The sequence below is a fragment of the Episyrphus balteatus genome, chromosome 3 (assembly GCF_945859705.1).
Source record: "Episyrphus balteatus chromosome 3, idEpiBalt1.1, whole genome shotgun sequence".
NCBI lineage: Eukaryota > Metazoa > Arthropoda > Insecta > Diptera > Syrphidae > Episyrphus > Episyrphus balteatus.
Window position 1 is genome coordinate 22,209,119 of NC_079136.1, and position 13,899 is coordinate 22,223,017.

The 13,899-nt window shown below is 27.1% G+C and overlaps 1 protein-coding gene across 2 annotated transcripts in view; it reads left to right on the plus strand.

Moving 5' to 3' along the window:
* Window positions 1–13,899, plus strand: part of LOC129913755 (elongation of very long chain fatty acids protein AAEL008004) — a 56,155-nt gene that overhangs the window by 18,132 nt on the left and 24,124 nt on the right. The window contains exons 2-5 of one of the 2 annotated variants that reach the window (XM_055992585.1): window positions 1,325–1,397; window positions 8,897–8,979; window positions 11,075–11,182; window positions 11,509–11,589. In XM_055992585.1, the coding sequence (XP_055848560.1) occupies window positions 1,340–1,397; window positions 8,897–8,979; window positions 11,075–11,182; window positions 11,509–11,589 (330 nt within the window). In that variant the 5' untranslated portion in view covers window positions 1,325–1,339. The remainder of the gene's footprint in view (window positions 1–1,324; window positions 1,398–8,896; window positions 8,980–11,074; window positions 11,183–11,508; window positions 11,590–13,899) is intronic. The other variant, XM_055992584.1, reaches the window with a different exon arrangement.

Here is a 13,899-nt window from a genome sequence, read left to right on the forward strand (position 1 = left end):
TAATTTTTGACTTTGCTGTATTTTTTTAATATTTCTTCGAAAAAATTTTAAATAATATTTGTCAAATGTTATTATTAATTGTACCATTTTTTTTTTTAAATAAATTTTAACTTTGTCGTCACAAAAAATCCACGAATACATGCATTATTTGGTACGAATAAATCTGTTTTGATTATTATACAAACATACAATCTTTAATTTTATTGAGCAAAGAAGTCGCATAAAATACCTAAACGTTTTTAGAGTAAAAAAAAAAATAGTGAAGACCATTTTGAAAGACTGTGAAAAGTCAAATAGATTGGTTGTTCCAAAAACCCTAATTTTTTATTTTCTTTCATTCTTGTTTATTTCGCCAAAAACGAGACGCATATCATTCCGCAACCATCGTTTTCACAGAAAATACTGTTTTTAGTCAACAGAATGGAAAAAGGATATGAAGGTTAACACAGAAAAAGACTTTTCGGAAGATTTTTTGAGATAAGACCAATTTTCCGATTTTTTTGTGTCCTACAGTATTTTAAGTATCCTGTAAAGGAATCCCATTTTAGATAAAATTAAACATATAAATGCACTACGTATTGCTTAATTTTTTTAGAGGCCAAACCATTATAACACTTTGAACTTCTTGGTAATTACTTTGTTTCAGCAACTAAATTAAAACTTTTTTTAATTTAATCATAAACTCAATTACTAAGCAACTTACTTAGTTATAATGGATCAGTTAATTCCCAGAGTTTGCTATAATTTCCACCTGAACTTTATGATTGATAGTGTAGTTAAGTTGTTATTGTTTGTTGAAATTGTACATAAAAATTGATACAAGGTATTAACACACCACAAACATGTAATAAAATTTAATAACTTCCACATTAGTGAAAGAAAAAACAAATCACATTTATTTATTATCAATCATATTAAAATTCTAGACTTGACAAAAATCCCAAAAACCTTCCATTTAATGTAGAAGCTTTTTATGATGATCTTATGGTTTTTATTTCAGCATTTTATTTGTTAATGATAAGATAAAAAAAAACAGCAAACATCAAAAAATAGTTTTAGATACAGGCAGGTCGTATTTATAGTTATTTAATCAAGATGGTAGCTCAAGCTCACACACCTGCTGTCTGAGTTTTTTAAAAGATAATAATAAATTTAGGACACCATTAGATGTATACAGTTGATTTGATTTAGATTGCAAAACTTTTGCAAATTTTTAATTGAAAAAGTTTTTATTAATATATCATCTAATATTCTTATTATTTCTAGAATTATTTAATTTATTATCAAATCAAAAAAATGTTAATTTATTTTCTATTTCTTTCAGAATAAATAAAGCACAATGGCCTTAATAATGAAATATATTGATAGCATGCAAAGATACATGGACTCACATGGCGGTAAGTTTAAAAATATATAATTTCTATTACCATAATTCATAATAAACTATTAATATCACTCATCTTCATTGATTGACCTTGACTAAAGCTTAAGTTAAGATTCTTTTATTATGAAGAAAAAAAAAACATGTTTAGGGCAAACAATGTCAATGATAAAATGCTAAACAGAACCTTAAAGGTATAATAATTTAATTATTTTTGATAATAATACGATTCAACTTTGGCTTTTTTTGAAGTTTTTTTTTTTACAAGATAAGTCTTTTGTATTTTATTGACCTTAGAACAGTTGGTTTATAAGAATTTTGATTATTAAGCTGGTTCTTGCATTTTTATTTAAAAACAAAAAAACAGATAACCTATCAATTTTTAATGGCCTGTTATTCATGGTCATTAAAGTAGAAAGAATTTTAATGAAGATATTATCAATGTTTAGCTAATTTATTGTTTTATGCAGACATATGATACATACGTTAACTTGATATCATACCTCAAAGGAAATTGCACAAAATAAAATTGAATTTTAAAATTTGCTAGAACTCTTGGAACACAGACAGATCGAATTAAAACTCAATAATATTGCAAATTCGTTGAAATATTAAATCTCAAAATTCGTCAGAAAGAACCAAATAAACTGAGGGAAAAGCCACCATAAAACAACGTAAAATCAATGAAAACCACATTGATTTAACTACATATAATTCGGATTTTGCGTTAAAGATGAACATTTTAAAATCAACGTGGAAAAAATTTTAATTTTTGATGGTTTCGTATCTTAAAGTCACATAAATCATCTTTAAAACAAAGACGTTTCAACTTCAATTTATTTTTTTCCTCAGTGTACTACAATAAATCTTACTTAACCAAAAATCTTAAAAAGTAGGTAATCTACAAGAAGTAAGATTTAAATTCGAGGAACTGAAAAACTTTCAAAAGGTCAATTCATCCTGTTAAAATACTCTCAATATATTCGTCTCAATTCAGAACAAGTCCTTCATTTCTGTCAAATAACAAAGTTTTGATTGTATTGATCGAAAGACTCTTCATGAGCCTTTCCACCACTTATTCATTTTTTATTTTATGGTTTGAACCTTAATGAACTGTAATTTGTGTCAGCAAAAATTTTTTTTTGAAATGATGAACTTTAAAAACTTGATACACGAAAATTTAAAAATGTTTACACTACTCACTTAAAATTTTGAGATAACATTTTATATGATTTATTTCCATTAATAAACTGAGCAAATAAAATTCTGATGAATGATCATGATTCATATCTTTCAAAATGATAAATTATCACTTCTGGAGTATCAATGCTACTGTTGATCAATCAAATCGTGTCTCAGGTATGCATCTTGTGAAATGAACTTTTGGCTTCATCTGATCTTTAGTAGTTTGCATTCCAAAATTCAATTGTATTCACAGTTTCCTGTAAAGACACTTCAGGCATGAATATATAAACAAGATTTACTGAAAGAGATTGACAGTAATTCAACATTATTAATTTGATTGCAAACAACGATAATGATGCATTGAAATTAAATCCACAAGCACGACTGAATCGCACCTACCGGCTTTAAGTAGTTGTAGTTGCATAGAATTTAAAAGATTTTCTTTTACATAAAAATAATAATGTTTAATGTATACACATTCTGAAAGACTCATACTGTTAGAAAACAGATTAAAAAAGAAAAAAAAAAAAACATATTCAAGAAGTTTCAAGACTCTAGCTTAATTTTAAACCGTGCTTATAAAAGGTTGAAGTTTTTTATACGGAAATAGTTAACTTTAAATTCCAAAGTAGCTTGTCTTTGATTTTTATAGAGGTTTTTAAAGGCTCTTTATTAAATTTTGAGGTTTAGTTTGGTAATACTTCCAACCCCGTCAGATTACGGTTTTAAAAAATAAGTAATTAAATATAGTTTTTAAATCGTGCACTATGGCGTATACGTAACCTTTTTCTTAAATAATATTGTACAGTCAACAAAGAATCAAAATTATGAAATTGTAAATGGAACAAATAGTTTAGTGTGGGTTATTGTTTTCAGTATAAGGAGTACCCTGAAAGTTTAACATGCCAAAAGACCTGAAACCAGGACCGTGAGCTTTAGGCTGGGTAAACGGAGGTGAAGTTCTCCCTTTCTGGTAAATCGTTGATATTTTAAAAACAAAGTAAATTGTTTAAAAATCATGTTTCACAAAATTTAAGCCCATTAATTATCGCACAAACAATTTTAGTCAGTTTATTTTACTTCAAGTAGGCAATTAGTTTTGACTGTAATATTTAAGCCCATTAATTATCGCACAAACAATTTTAGTCAGTTTATTTTAGGCAATTAGTTTTGACTGTAATATAAAATTTGCAACATTTTAGTGACACTGTATGCAGTGTCAACCAGTCAATTTGACTCTTACAGTCTATCTAAAAATGCAAATCAAGGGAGTAGATGAGTTTTGTTAAAATTTGGTATCTATAAATGATTTCGTATGGTATGGTAATTTTTTTTTATATTTTCTTAGTTTTTGCATTTTATGAAACTTTTGCCTCTAGAGGGCGTTATAAAGATAATGCTTGTCAAACAAATAGCCCTCCTTTTGCCTTTTTCGTTGTCAGATAAAACGGAAATTCAAAAGTTACATTAACTCGTAAAAGGAACTTTTCTTTCCGTGTTGCAACTTTTATCAATTAAATTCATCACAAGAAATATTATTTCCTGACCTGACAAAAGGTTCCGATTAAATTTATCATTCAATTATTTTGGTAGCCATTGACGAAAAAAAACAAAATTTCTTCCTTCCATCTGTAAAATGAAGAGCTTTAAGGTACAATAAAGAAGTCTTCAATTTTGGAAATCCAGGAAACACAATCAGTTGATAACATTCATCACTGGATCATTGAACTCCAAATTAAACACTCATATTCTTTTACAATATTTATTCAAAAAATCTTCATCATTTTTTGTGGTTTTAAGAAACAACGATCAATCACCATACCGTTGTTTATCTTTATTTTATTTAACAAAAAGTTAAACACGACAATATTAATTTATATGATTGCTCAGATTCTTACAAAATACATACAATTTGAAGTTTTTTTGTTTGCATATTAAGAGCTACCATATGAATTAATCTGCAATCAAATCAAATGTTTTCAATTAATATGCTACAATTAACCGCACAACTGAAACAATTCCATTCATCATTTGTCTGAGTCTAGAATACTTAATGAAAAGCTTAAATACAAAAATAATATACATTTAATATAGGTTGAACTAAGAAGAGTCTATTATAAGGTTTAATTATATTATTGGAAATAAAATTATATGGTTTATATTATTATTTTTTGTTGTATTTATTAATGCAAGTTATAAGCGCTTACAGGTATAGCTTGTTGGGAACGTGCCATAAAGGTGTGATAATTATAGTCGCAATACATTCAAATTATGTCAAAAGGGGTGGGTTCGCCTAGCAAACTACATTCAGAATGGAAATTATAAACAAATGATTTCCAGCTGCAAACGCTCCCACTGTTCTAAGGTTCATTGTTATGAAAGTTGAGTAACGCTTGACCGACTTTGATTTATATTATACGATGGCTCTTGACTTTTTTTTATATTGACGGTTCTGGAATTTTCCATTTTTTGTTTGATTTTAGAAGACAAAAGGTCTATATTGTTAATAAAAATTACATAACTAGGAAATAATTGTTGATGAGCTAGATGACTTTAAGAAATGTTTTAGGTTTATATATCAACTTTGGGTAGAATATTTAATATTTTTTTCAAGTTTTGTAAATTTGCTTTTTGGGCCCAGTGTGTTCACTAATGAAATTGATATCAAATGAACGGTGATTTTAAGCACATTATGTGGTTAAAATATTTTCAAAATCGTTATTGGGCTTATGGAGATATTTGAGTTTGATTTTTTGGATCTCAAAATCAAGATTTCAGCGATTTCAATCAATTAATCGTAGAACAAAAATAATATTGGTTTCAAATGAAAGGTATTTCTCTTCTCTTTACTTCGATGCGCCAAAGGCCTCACTTAAAAAAAATCATCTTTTTGAGAAGTAAATACCTAATATCTATATTTTTTTCAATATAGAAAAAGATTTTTTGATACAGATTTATAGTTAAGAGAAATACCTTTCATTTGATACCAATATCATTTTTGTACGTCATTTATTACGCATTCTACGATTAATTGTTTGAAAAAATAGCTGAAATTTTGATTTCGAGATCCGAAACTTAAAACTCAAATATCTCCAAATGAATTTGATACCAATTTCATTTGTGAACACACTTGGCCCAGGCTCCATAGAAAAATGGTTCATCTCCTTTGATGAGTTGATGAGTTGCCTTTAATTTCCCCTTAAAATACTGAGCCTCGATGTTTCTTTTCTAAAACAGAATGCCATCTTATACTTAGTTTATGGATTAACAATTAGCCTGTGCACTTGCCTAAGAAAGTATGTCCAGAAGCTTAAAAACGGTGATTAAACATAATGGTCTTTGGAGAACATAACTTCTTAATTTTTTATGGACTAGTGTCCCAATCAAGTGGGATAAGATTGCATAATTTTTTGTTGATTGGTGGGGCATAACTTCACAATTCTAGCTCTGTTGTAAATTTATTTGTATTCTTTTTATGTTTCATGTATTTTGTGTATTACGTAGGTATGTTTCGTAAGTTTGGTATTTTCAGTATGTTTCGTACGTTCAGTATCTCATATTTTTCGTTACTTCAGTACCAGTCACGAAACATACGAGTGACGATATTCACATTGTTAAAAAAGTAACGTTTCGTTACTAAAGTTGATATCCACCTCTTAGTAACGGATACATACGATTTGCTTAAGGGGGGAAATCCCTCCGGAATGTTTTATTTTTGCATTATTTTTTTTTTGCGTAATAAATTTATTTATCAACCGAAGAAACTATTTTCAGTGGTCTTAGCCTTAAATGAAGCCTCAAAAGTGCCTAGATAGTCCCAAAACCAATGCGCTCCGAACCTACCATAGTACGAAAACGAAAACTTTAAACGCATTTTTTTCGAAACTAGTTTTTTTCCGCGCCGTGCAATGTAACTCAAAAACTAATGAAGCTATCGATTTGAAATTTGAAGCAAATTACTCCTTAAATCATTGGCCACGTTGAATAAAATTTGTACAGTAAACATTTTTTTTAACTACTTCTTTGTAAAAAAAAACATGTTTTTTTTTTCGTTTTTTTGATTTCTAATTTTTATTTTTCATTTAAAAAAAATAAATTTAGGTTCATGCAATGCGTACTAATATCATCTAACGGAAAAAAATTTCCTTTTTGATTTAAGATGATTTCCTGGACCTGTACATTGCACGGCGCAAACTAGAGGCGTCAACTTTGAAAGGCTCCAGAGCCGCCATTTTGTTATTTTTTCATTTCAAACATTTTTTTTTTAAATTCTTGATAATGTCAGTAATATCTTGTCTTTTTCCAAATTTCAATAAGTGCTTTCAGTTTTTCATAAAAAAATAGTGAAAAAGGTGTCGTCTGGAGGGATTTCCCCCCTTAAGCTCTATGAAACATGCATTTGGGAAACCCATTCTTAAAAAAATTCAGTCGGGACGTAATTCCACAAATTTTGTTTATGGCATTATGTCCCATTAAGGTGGGAATTTTGCGCTATACCGTTATGTCTTTACGCTCTCAAAAACTAAAGTCTCTTGGTTAAAAAAACCGCTGCAGTCATTTAAAAATTGAAGTTCACTCCACTCCCGAAATGTGCTGTTGGCTCCGTATCTATTTAAAATTTGTTTGGAAGTTATGTGAAAAATGATGAATTGTGAACTCAAACCCATTGACAGGAAGATTTAAAATGATTTTTAAGGTAACCTTGACCTTGATTTTTTTTTTTTTGTATGTAAACAGATATAGCTTTACTTATTCATTATGATATTGAATGCCAAAAAGCATTTTTGCCTCCTTCTTCAATCTTTTAAAGTAGATGTCCATTAAAAATTGATTACTTCTTCTCATACACCATAAGCAAATTTGATATTTTTTCCTGGAATTAAAAATGATGTGCTATGAAAAATCTACAAGGTTAAAGCATTATTGGCGTTTATCCTTAATTTTGTATTTGTAGGTGAACTACTTTGAACTCGAAAGTTAAAACTTACTTAATATTTCTACAAAGTTACTTTCGTAATCGATTCATCTCCAGTACAAACACAAAATAAGTTTTTAATAGAAAATAGAAATTTTTTTCCGGAATGATTTTCAATAACAAACATAATAACACTCCATAAGTATTATAATTGGGTATAAATACTGCTACTGTTTTTCTCACCTTAGCTTCTTCCGATCACTATGAATGAATTTTAGAATCTATTTTAATATTCTAAGCACATCAGCAATATATATATAGCTTTTCAATTGAAACTGCATTTTCCTTTCCGCTTTGAATTAAACACATAATTGGTTAAACAACCAAAATTACCTTTTATGGATTCCTTTGTTTAATCAAAGTTGTTTATCAAATTCAAAATAGAAATTAACGGAACATAAAAAGTAAGTTTTCATTGAAAATCTTTAGTTAGTATTTTCAAGAGATTACTTCCTGTTTTTCTGGCACTTGTTGATTTTTTTAATTCAATTTCAATTATAAGATGATTTTTTATATCTTTTTTTTTAACAATTATTATGTGTTGATAAACAACCAAAGGTGTGAAAATTAATCAATGTTGAGTGCTTCTGGTTATTATCCCGAAGCACTTCATAGTTTTACAGTAAAGTTGAGAAGTTCTTCAAGAGCCTTCTGGTAAATTAGCTAATTTATATTAAAATTCCAACCTACGATAACTCAAAGTTTGTAAAGCTAGATTTTCGATGGGAAATTTTAGATAATAAACAAATGATAAGGAAAAAAATTACTTCGCAGAAAATTATCTCATTTATAAGCATTAGGTTAACACTAGGAAATCTTTACTAAAGAGTTTGACATTTGATTTGTTTGACGTGAAAAACGTGTGAAGACACTTAATGAGGTCTTAAGGCGGTGTGAAATGAAAACAAATTTACAATTTCTAGAAAAAAAAAATAAAAAAACAGAAACTTGCAAATATTAATTGTTTCAGATTTAAATAATTTAATGTTTTTAAGATTTACAATTTTTGATCAAGATATTTATTCATTATAATAAACACAAACTTTCAATTCGCCTACAATTTAAAAGTACCTACCTATAAAGTTAACCCTATATATTCTTTATCTTAAAGGGTTCTTTTTAATTTAAATCGTTTATTCATAGGTTTTTTTTTTTCTAGTATCTATAGTCTAATTACCTCTTGAGATAGAATTTATTTGATCATCACTTTAAATTTAAGAAAAATATAACAAAACTTCAAGTGTCACTATCATTCATTTGCATTTAGCACTCCTATTATTTTTATCATTTTACTTATTCAATTTTTTTTACTAAAATCTTTATTTTTGCCATTTTTTTTTTTTTTATATTTTTAGATTCTAGGACAAAGGATTGGCCAATGATGTCATCACCATTTCCAACACTAGCGGCATGCCTAACATATGTTTACCTTGTCAAGGTATGTTAATATAAAACAACTAAATTATACAAATATAAGATTTATTATTTATATATCAAAATACATGTTATTACTGTTCACGATTTTTTTTTCTATTCAGTGGCGGATTTTAAATAAAAAATCCAGGCCCCTGGGTGGCATATGAAAACAAAAATAGAAACAAAGTAATTTACTTTTAATTTTGTTGAACTGTTTAGGCTTTTGACTTTGTTACTAAGACTGTGATATTCAAAGCGGGTGGATATTAAATATTTAAAATAAATGTTTTTGAGAAATTTTCATTTTAAAATCTCCTCCGTAGGGAACATTTAGGTATTTGAGTTCAGCATCGAAATAGAAGTTGTTCCTAAATCATTTTTTCTCTTTCAAAAGTAATAAAGCTTAGAACAAAGCCCGAAGTAGGAAAACCTTTGTTCTTAATTTTTTTTTCTATTTTCTTAAACTTCTTATAATCATAGTCCGCTTCTGCCTTTACAGGTAAGCTTAAATAAAAATTGCTCTCATTTGTCGTAGTTGAAAAAGAAACAAAATATGACAGACAAATTATTTAACCATACATTTACTTGCGTGTCAAAGATCTTATCATTTCCTAAATTGTTTTACAAATTGACAGTGAAAATGAATGTCTTTATTTATGAATGAAATGTTTAGAATGAAAAACATTTGTAGATCTATATAATCCAGCTATCGTCGCTTCCATTATTACGATTATAATAATAAGTTTGATAATAGTTTGGTTAAATTGTTTACTTTTTTACATTTTTTTTGGATAAATCGCTTGATAAGTGTTATTGGGTGTTTTTGTTTAAAAGATTTTAAGATTTTATAAAAAAAAAATTACAGAGCATGATAAAGCTAAGAATTTAAGAAGTATTTTCGTTGACTCTTGAGTCTTGAAAATTAGTGTTAACAATTTTATATTTTATTGGGTATTTTTCTACAGTCAGAAATTTACTTTTATGGTCAAACTTTGAGTGTGACCCAAGATCAAAGGATTTTTATGATTTCAGGAGCTCTTGATATATTGTCTCTTTTATGAAATGAGTATTTCAAGATAAATTTTTATTTAAAATGGTATTTTGAAAATCCGTCCACTTCTAAAATGTATAATTTTTTATGTTTTAAATCAACATTATGAAAAACTTGTACCTATTGTTTGAAAAAAAAAAAAAATAATTTCCAAAGCATAAAAATGTGCTTAAAGCACTTTTCCTTTTAAAATATTTTAGAACGTTCTCTTGAGTTTTCATAAAGTTTTCAAACAAAAAAACAAGCAATAAGTAAGTTGAGAGTAATACCAACAAAATTAAGAAAACAAAACTTCGAATGTTAGACTTTCGTTTGGTGTGAAAAGAACATTAGGTACATTTTTGGTTCCGTTACATTTTGAATTCTTGGAAAGCAGATTTGCTCTTCATGTCTCTGGTTCCCCTCCACACTATTACTAATTTAGCGTAAAGTTTTGAATATGATTTTCCGATGCACCGACTTTCGACCTTATAACCAAAAGACGGAACGCATACTAAAATCAGTAAATAGTGGTATAAGAATTGATTCTGTTGAAAAAAACCCGTCCGGTAGCAACATTGTCAAAAATTGATAAAATCCAATAAATTCTCAGGTTTTACAGTGTAAGAGTCTAGTCTAGTTTTTGTAGAATGTATTAACGCCTTGAATTAAAAATTAATCTTCCTATAAAAGGCGCGTAAGACCATCTGTATGGGCTTCACAATTTTCAAAACATTACTTTTCAAATATGTATTGCCAAATTGGTCAAAATCAATTTTTAATACATACATTATTATAAGTTCAAGTACCCAAGTTAGTGGGGAATTTTGGTCTTCAAAAATGAACGCTTTCCAAATTTGTACATATAATTCAAATTATTTGATATAAAAGGTTAACTTGAAATTAAAATGAGCAGAAGTGCATTTCTACAAAAACTATAACATCCACAGGTCCATTTTCAAAAAAAAAAAAAAGATTCAAAAGCCCTCAGACCATAGAAAAAATTTGCTAAAACAAAATCACGTTTCAAAACATTTAATTCATAACAACTTTATTCATTTTAATTTTTCTTCCTTTTTCATTTCAGGTTGTAGGTCCCCGATTAATGGAAAATCGCAAACCATTCCATCTGCAATACACACTAATAGTTTATAATTTAGCACAAGTAATATTTAGTGCATGGCTGTTTTATGAGGTAAGAATTTAAACATCTCCCCCCCATCGCCAATTCATTTCGATCCTCCTTTTAGGCTTCTACTCTAAGAACTAATAATGCAATTCTATAAATTAATTTATATTTTTTAATTTTTTATAGAAAGGATTTTCGCTTGCGATATGAAAATAATTTATTTTTTTTTTACAAAACGAACAAAAAACAAAAAAAAAACTATATTCATACTACGAGCAAATTTTTGTAGGAGATAAAAAAAAATATTTTTTTTATTAAATTTTTTATTTAATTTTTATTTTATTATAATTTTTTTTTTATTTTCAACACAAAAATTAAATTACATTTTTTAGTCCTTAATGGGCGGCTGGTGGGGTCAATACAGCTTTAGATGTCAACCAGTGGATTATAGTGATAGTCCAACAGCTAGGAGAGTAAGTGCGAACAGATTACAAAACAAACAACAACAAAAAAAAAAATTAAATTTCGCCTCGTTAAATTGGCAATAAAAAAAAAAAGAATCAAGCTGCCATAATGTATAATGTAGATAGTAAAACAAAATATTAATTATGTTGTAATAGGCTTTAATAAGATTTCGTGTATATCTGCGCACTCTCGAAATATTTCAAATATTGAGTGGTAACAAAAAAAAAAAATTCTTGCAATATCTTACTTTGGGTGTGCAAGAAAACACATATACACACTAAAAATACTTCTTACACAATTTTTTGAAAAAAAAAAAAATTAACAACATAATCCAACAAACAGCCACAAATACACAAAACGCACTTTTCCAATAACTGTGCTTTTTTTCTTATTTTCAAATTTTTGTAAACAAAATTAAATTCTTTAAACGTTTTGTTTTGTAAACGTAACTAATTGGCAAATTAATCAAAATTGTTTTAACCAAAATTTATGGAAAATTTATTTGGCAAATACACACACACGCATATACTTTTGTACACACATTTTTGCACACAAAATTTACAATTTATCCCTAAAAATAAAAAACAATTTCCAATATCCTTTTCCGCTATCCGAAAATCCTTGAAAATTAATTTCCTTCTGTTTGAAATGAATTTATTTTTTTTTTTAATAGAACCAGAAAGTTCTGCCATTTCGAATCGTTTATTGAAATAGAGAATCAAGAATCCTAATAGAAAAATCCAAAAGATACTTTCAAACCCAAAATCAATGAATACAAATTTCCCCTACAAAAAATTGTAAATTCACATTTTTTGTACAAACTTTAATTATTACAAATTTACAAATTGTAAATTAATGAATTATTATATAATTTTTTATATTAAATCTATAATTTACAATTTGAAAATTTGTTATAAAATAAGCTACTCATTGCTACAATCCCAACCCATACACAGCACCACATTAAAAAAAAAACACACACACTTACACAGAAAAATGAAAACACCAACACAAATTTGGACACAAAAGATAAAAGAATTGTAAATTTTAGGATTTGATTCATGATCAATTATTAAAGCCCCAAGTATTTTTTTTTATATTGCTTAAAAAATATATATTTTTAGTAAAGTAGAAAATTAGTGTAATTTAACAAAAAGTAGTTCTAGTAGATTTGTGTGTTTTTAGAAAAAAAAAAAAAAAACAAAGTTTACCATTTTTAAAAACCATTTCCCTTCCCCCATATTAAAATATAAATATTATTTTTGTAAATTAGCTTCTTAAGCTTTAATTTATGTATAATTTTTAATTAATTTTAAAAGATTTATATATTGCATATATTAAATTAAATAATCTGGCTTACAAAAAGATATTTAAAATTTCAAGCAATTTGTTTATTAAAATATCAAAAGAAAAATCCGTTTATATGCAATATTAAACTGTAATTTGCTTTTACTATAATATATAGTATTTAAACTTAATTTTTTTGTATCATTAAGTAAAATGCTAATTAAACTAAGATTTTCATATTTATGTTGTCCTGTAGTAATTTAGTACCCAGTCCCTCAATTTGTATTTAAATAGATAATAATCTCCTTCCCAAGCCTTTTGTAATATATTTATGGACAAAATTAAAAAATACGTAAGTGAAATTTTAAAATCACAAAAAGAGACAAATTTCACACATTAATTAAAAAAAAAAAATACTTGAATCGTATAAACCGGATGTTTTTTAATTACCTAAAATCTGAAACCGTCCTTCCTATGGATTCTAAAACAAAATAATAATCTAATTTTCCCGTTTTTGTTTAACCTGATATAATAACATCCAAAATTGGTTTTAATGAAACTATAAAATCCTCAGATCTATTAAGGCTTCCAGAATATCTCGTACAAAAACTTTAGAGAAATATAAAAACCCGATCTCATTACTTTGTTATGTGTTGTATCGATTTATTTATACTTTAAAGTGTAACTTTTGTTGTTTATATCAAATAAACCATATTTTTCATCGTAGTGTACTAACATTTGTTTTGAATAAAACATATGAGATTTTATATGTAATATCCATTTATTTGTTTCATTCGATGGAATTTTGTAGGTCCCAACTTCTGTTTTATGGAGGTGGTAAATTTGGGTTCTAGTAAGATTTTCAGATGAAACAAAATAAAATTACAAGACATTTTATTCCCTTTTATTGATTTTAATAATTGATAGATATCATCTATCATTTTATTCAAACTAATAAACAAACAAAAAAGCGTTCACGGAACATTTCCAGTAAATTAGATATTCCGGGAACGTCAATTTTGGAATTATTC